At 38.9% G+C, this 6,840-nt stretch overlaps 1 protein-coding gene across 1 annotated transcript in view; it reads left to right on the top strand.

Annotated features, from left to right (window-relative positions):
- The window catches only part of NDUFB4 (NADH dehydrogenase (ubiquinone) 1 beta subcomplex, 4, 15kDa), a 7,507-nt gene extending 7,125 nt beyond the window's left edge, over positions 1–382 (top strand). The window contains exon 3 of the mRNA XM_006884250.1: positions 320–382. Coding sequence (XP_006884312.1) covers positions 320–382 — 63 coding nt within the window. The remainder of the gene's footprint in view (positions 1–319) is intronic.
- Positions 383–6,840: the final 6,458 nt, after the last annotated feature.

Here is a 6,840-nt window from a genome sequence, read left to right as displayed (position 1 = left end):
GGGATGGGTGTGTCAGAGGCAGTGGGATTGGCACAGGATAGAGCAGGGTTTAGGGCTGTTTTACATAGGGTTGCTATGAGTCGCAAATGACTCGACGGCACATAACAACAACAATATTGCTCAAATGTGGGAAAAATGTTTCTAAAGAGTATTTTCATTTCTCTGCACTACTGTCTCCCCATGTTACTGGTGACACCTAGCTTTAGAAGAGGATTAGAATTAGATTTAGAATTTCCTGTTTGTATTTCTTGGTTATGTTATGAATGATAGCAGGACACATGAATTTTTTAAATGTTCTCTCTTTTTTCTGTCCCTACAGGATAGAAAAGAAAAACTTATCCAGGAAGGAAAATGGGAACGACCATTTAACATCTCATATTAAGTGAGACAGAGATGACTGTGTATTATTGTTTAAATAAATCTTCTATTAATCATTGAACAGTTTCTCTTTTTTCATATCCCCTTGATTCAACAGTTAGTTTTTGGATATTGTAGAATTTTTACTTTCAAGAGCTCACATTTTGAAGAAAGAGATTCATAGTCTTTTAGTTCCATCTCCATTGGTGAATTCAGGAAAATAGTAACACCAGTGTGGTTAAGAATACCAAAAATATAGTATCAGTTGCTGTGGATTCAAATTCATAATTACCTGTATGTTTGAGATACAAACTGCCTGAGCACCTCAGGGTTTTCAGGTTTTTTAAAAGTAGATTGCCGGGCCTTTACTGCAAGGTGCATCTGAGTAGACTTGACTCCCTCTAACTTTTTGATTAATGGCCAACATGTTAGCTGTTTGTACTACCCAGGGACTCCGGAAAATACAGTAGCAATTCTGAAAAGTGATGTAGGCCGGTTAATGGAGAAACAAACATTTCATTTGAAAAATTTAAGGAGGCACAAGACACAGCATAATAGAAATGTAAAAAGGCAAGATACACTGTGAGGTTACAGTGGGAGCTGCTATAGCATGAGGAGAAGGGAAGGGTGGGTTTGATGAGCAGAACTGTCATAGTTAAGAACAGGGGTATGGAGGTGAGGTCTGGGCTAGAGTTTAGTAGTTGGATTAACAGGTTTGTATATAGAGTGCTGTATACCTCCTTATAATGTGAGGAAAATGAGAGTATTGCTTAATTAATTGTTCAGCCCACCTCAACGAGATGGACTGTCACAGTGACCAGTGACTATAACAATAGATTCAAGTGCATCAGAGATTGTGAGCATGGTGCAAGATAAGACAAAGTTGAGATCTGTACATAGGTCGCTGTGGGTGTTGGTATACTCAGTGGCACCTCAGAATGTGTTTGTAGTTCAATATTAGAGTGAAAATCTGCTCTACAGTTCAATCAAATAGGGTAGAATAACAACATGCTCTGTGAGGCCGGATTGTTAGGTGCTACTGAGTTGACCCTGACTCTGCAATCTTGTGTACAATAGAATGAAATCCTGCACATCTTCACTGTGCTGTTGGTGCAGTTACTGCATTACTCCATCGCATTGAGGACCTTCTTCTCCTTCACCGAACCTCCACTTTTCTAAGTATGATACCCTTTCAAGAGACTGGCACCTCTTAACATGCCCAAAATGTGGAAGACTTAAGCCTCACCACCCTTGCTTCCAAGTAGTACTCTATACTTCTTGCCTAAAGGTTTGTTTTGACAGTCCATGGTTTCCACGTGTTCTTTGCCAGCATCATAGTTCAAAGGCATTAATTTTTCAATATTATTTATTGTCCAATTTGTCCATACATATGTGGCAATTGAAAATACCATAGCTGGGGTCAACCACATCTTTGTTTTAAAATGGTATGACATCCACTTCCATAAATAGCTTGCCTCCGAAAACCCTAAAACCTGGAGAAAGGATGAAAGTCATGCACACAAGTGTCGAGGACTTTCATTCATAGGGTCACTATGAGTTGCCTAGGACTCGACAGTACCTAACAACAGCATCCTTGTTCTTTAGCATTTAAACGAAATCCTTGACAGCCTACTTGCCCATTGAAGTTGGTCATTTGATTTTAATTTTTTTTTTAGACTTAGTTAATAAATTTATTATGGTGGCAGGATGTAAGAATAACATACAAAAATGAGTGTGATGCAGCAATGAATGAATGGAAATCCAAATTCTCTGTAAATGTTCATTAAAATAATTAAAGAATAAAAAAGTGTTAAAACTAAAAAAAAAAGTGTGAGTCTGTAGCAATTTCAAGAAAACGCAGATAAGGAAACTAAGCAATAACATTTAAAATATCCATTCAAAAATCGAAATACTTAGGAATAAATCTAACTAGAGGCACAAAAGGCTTTTATAAGGAAAATTACAAAACACTACCATGAAAAACAATTGTTATGTGTCATTGAGTCACTAGCAACTCCTAGCGACCATATGTACAGCAGCTCTGAAGCTTGCTCTATCCTGAGTTAGTCTGATTCTTAACACACCTACTCTCATTTCCCCAGTTACTGTATCAGTCCATCTCATATGGAGTCTTCCTCTCCTTCACTGTCCTTCAATCCTTTCAAGCATGTTGCCCTTCTCCAAGGACCAGTCCCTCCTGGCTATGTGCCCAAAGTATGTGAGATGAAGCTTTACAATCTAGACCTTCAAGGAGAAACTTGGTTCCATTCTCTCTTTTTGGGATGTGTGTGTGTGGGTGGTTTTTTTTTTTGGTTGTCCATGGTTGGTTCAATATTCTTCAGCACCAGAACACAAAGGTATTGATTCTTCTGTAATCCTTAGTCATTGTCCATCTCTCTGATACATAGCAAGTAATTGCAAATACCATGGCCTGAATCAGGGACACTTTAGTCTCTAAAGTGACATTGTTGCTTTTTAGTACTCTGGAGAGGCTCCTGACAGCAGATTTCCCCAGAACAATTAATCTTTTGATTTCCTGAGTGTTAGTGCCAAGAGTATTGATTGTGGAGCCATGTAAGTTGTAATTGTTAACAACTTCCATATCTTTTCCATCTATCATGGTGCTGCCAGTTGGCCCAGTGGTGAGAATCTTGAAGTTGAGCATTCATCCTTACTGAAGACTGCAGTCCTTGACCTTTTGAAAAAAGCAGTAGTGATATTAATCTCTGGTAAAATAAATGGCAATGTAAAAACCATCACAAAAGATAAGGAAGGTTACTACATCATGCTGAAATGGTCAAGAGGACATAACAATAATATCTATGCACCAAATGAAAGACCTGTAAAATACATGAATATTAACAACTGAAAAAGGAAATAGACAACACTATTATAGTACTTGGAGACTTCAATACACTCAAGAAAAGATAAAACTGCCAAAAAGAAACTCAACAAAGATTCTGAAGAATTAAACCACACAATAAACCAACTTGACCTCATAGATACTTATAGGCTAATGCACCCCAAAAAAGCACACTATACCTTCTCCAATGTGCATCACACTTTCTCCAGAATAGATCACATCCTAGGTCACAAGGCAAGCATCAATCCATTCAAAAACATAGAAATAATACAAAGCATCTTTTCAGAACATAATGCTACAAAATTAGAAATTAATAAGATAAAGGAGAAAAAAAATCATACATTTGAAAGCTGAACAACACCTTGCTTGAACATGACTGAGTACTAGAAGAAATAAAAAAAAGTTTCTTGAAACGTCATTTGATTTCTTGACTGCTCCTTTGTGGAAGGGCGCTCTCTAGTGCTCTAGTCCATAGGGAGTTATGCTGCTAACCCAAACCTCCAGAGGTTTGGACCCACCTACCTGTCCTCTTCGTGGGTGAAAGATGGGCAATCTCCTATCTGATTTACAGCCTTTGAAAACATGCTGAAAGTTCAGGAGTTAGTTTTGATTTGATAGCAATGAGTTTGAGCTTCTATAAATGTTGACTGTGATTTGATATAAAATTAAATTCTTGACAACCTTAAGCTTTTTCTCATTTATGATGTTGCCTGTTAGTCCAGTTGAGAGGATTTTTATTTCTTTTATGTTAAGCTATAATCCATACTGACTGCGATCTTTAATCTTTGGTAAGTACTTCAGGCTGTTGTCCTTTTCTGTAAACAGAGTTCTGTCATCTGCGTATTACAGATTGTTGATGAGGTTTCCTTTAAGGATAACATATACTGTCTTTAACTTTGAAAGTTTGTTCACAACTATTCTCCCCATAGGTGGGGTGCAAAAGGAGTAGATGCAAGGTGAGGATGGCCCCACCTGCTTAATAAATGAGAACTGTCTCCACCAATAATATCCATGGCAACAAAGAGCTGCTTGGTCAGACACACCACCTCCATGCTCCTGCACCTATTTCTACCAATCACTGAGTTCAGTATTCATTGTTGACTCAACAGTTGTGCCACCAACAGTGGGCTTTATTAGGAAAATAGGTTGCGGGGTGGAAAAGGCAAAGAGTATTTCACAATGCAAATTCAGATTTAGTCCAGCACTCCCAAGCCAGATTAATAGCAAAACACAATTCCTTAATTAGTAAAAGTCCTGGTTTCAGTTCAGCATCACAAATTCAAATAGCCTCTGGTTTCCTTAATCATCCAGCAAAGTTTGCCTCAGAACAGTTATAAGTGAGCTGATCCTTCAGTCTTGTGGCAGAAACAGTAAAACTTTTAACTGTGTCCTTTATCTCAGGGCTCTCTGGTTACACCTTGCCACAGCTTGTCCACAGCAATACTACAGTCTCTCCAACACCATCACCAGGGTCTTGCTTTAGTCCCCCTCAAGTCTTCCTGCTCAATATGGAAAACAGTCTCTTATCCTAGTCCCATAGCTGTTGATAATTTGCAAGACCATGTTGTCTACAGTTAAGGTAGCTGGAGACTAGAAAGGATTAAGGTAATAACTGAAGAAAGCCAACTTTAGGCTAATACCACATGAGATTACTCCAAAAAATGCAGAGAAAGGCATTTACGTTGGTTGTTTATGTCAGTGATGTAAACCAATAGGGGCAAGATGAGTGGATTAAGGCAGGAGGGACCTACCAAGTGTGTGTTATTGACCTGGTTGCCTCTGAGAATATAGGACTTGGTTTCATCAAGCACTTTCTAAGGAACTTGTAGAATGACAGTTTTCCCTTCCATCCACTGCCTCTTCTCTCCATTGGTCTAGAATTGTGCAATGCAATTCTCTTGCATCTATATGTATGGCCATGCCTCAAAATGATTGGCTGATTCTTAAAGGCATCCCACATGGAGTCAGAAGGGAGCTTAGAGTAGATAGTAAATGATGTACTGTGCAGCTAAGGTGAAGTGCTGACAGTTTATACCTCATATTGTCAGGTTACAGCTCATAGCTGACTTTAGAGTGAAAAAAGTGGGTCAAGAGATGTAAGAAAGAGTACAAGAAGTATTCTTGGTTCCTCATCCACCTCTTGGACTTCTTGAACTGGCTTGTGCACACAGTAAATTAATCTATTAATGACCTTCAAGATGGTAGCAATCAAAATAGTTACAGTAGACTCAATATATTTGTGGAATAAGCTATAGCCCACACTGTCACAATTGGCCCTGAGACCATAAGTTATTCCTGTCATCCTTCTTCATTTTGCTTTCTAGATTTCGCTACCTATGACTTTGACAAATCTAAATTGCTTACCCAAAGCCATCATGCCTTCATTTACAAAGGTTAAAACTTAAGTTATTATAGCATCATCAGAACTTTGTTGTAATAATTGCCTGCTTACAGGGAGTTCTGGTGGCTTTGTGTTGTGCTGCCAACTCAAAGGTACATGGTTCAAATCCACCAGATGCTCCATGGTGGAAAGATGGACAGTCTTCTCCTGTGTGATTCACTGCCTCTGAAAACTCACTGAAGGGTCAGCTATGAATCGGCTCTGACTCAACAGTACATAACACAACTCAGTTATCGACAGACATGATAGGACCAAGATGCTCCAGTGAATCCTCAGGGTTCCAGACACATTCCTTGTCCCTAGTGTGTAGCAATAACCCTAGCTTCTCATCATTAGACTTGATGATTGTGGCAGCATGGGAACTTTCTGTGCTTTGTCTACACGCAAAGCTTCCAGAAGCCAAAGCAAGGAGTTAGTCAACTTTGTTAAGTGTAATCGTAACTTTGTTTCATTATGAAAGCATTTCACTGTAGAAATCAGGGCTTCTTGCACACCCATGTTTGTTGCAGCTTTGTTCACAATAGCAAAGACTTGGAAACAACCTAAGTGCCCATCCACAAATGAATGGATAGAGAAGCTGTGGTATATTCACACAATGGAATACTATGCTGCATTGAAAAACCAGGAACTCATGCAATATTATTCAAAATGAGTGATCCTGGAGGACATTATGCTGAGTGAAGTATCTCAGTCACAAAAGGACAAATACTGCGTGGCGCCACTGTTGTAAAATAGGACTGACCTTGGGGTTGGGGAGAGACTGAGAAAGATGGGTTCAATAATGTATTACACTGCATTGAAACAGATGAGGGAGAAAACTGTTTGAAAGGGATATGTGATTAGGTATATTTGTCATGACAGGAGTCTAGAGTGAAGGCTACATGGTGGAGTGGACCTGGGGGAGGGATTGTAAAACAGTGAAAGAATTTTTCTCTTACTTTTCCAAGAGGGTAGTGTACTGGGAGGAGGGTTGGGAGGGGAGAAAAGTGCAGCAATGAATGAATGGAAATCCAAAGTCTCTGTAAATTTTTACTGAAATAAATAATAAATTTAAATAAAAATTTTAAAAAACCAACCAGTGATAGATTAAATACATAAGCAGTTATGTCTATGTGCATTGACTATTTCTGGAAAAGTACAGACAAAAATGGGGATAAGGGTTGTAATTAGGGAGTTCAGGGAGGCCGTAAGTGGCTGGAGTCCAAGGGTGGAGGGGGAG

This window comes from Elephantulus edwardii, unplaced genomic scaffold (assembly GCF_000299155.1).
Source record: "Elephantulus edwardii isolate Elephantulus edwardi_28Jun2011 unplaced genomic scaffold, EleEdw1.0 scaffold00032, whole genome shotgun sequence".
Lineage (NCBI taxonomy): Eukaryota > Metazoa > Chordata > Mammalia > Macroscelidea > Macroscelididae > Elephantulus > Elephantulus edwardii.
This window is presented reverse-complemented; position numbering and strand designations above follow the sequence as displayed.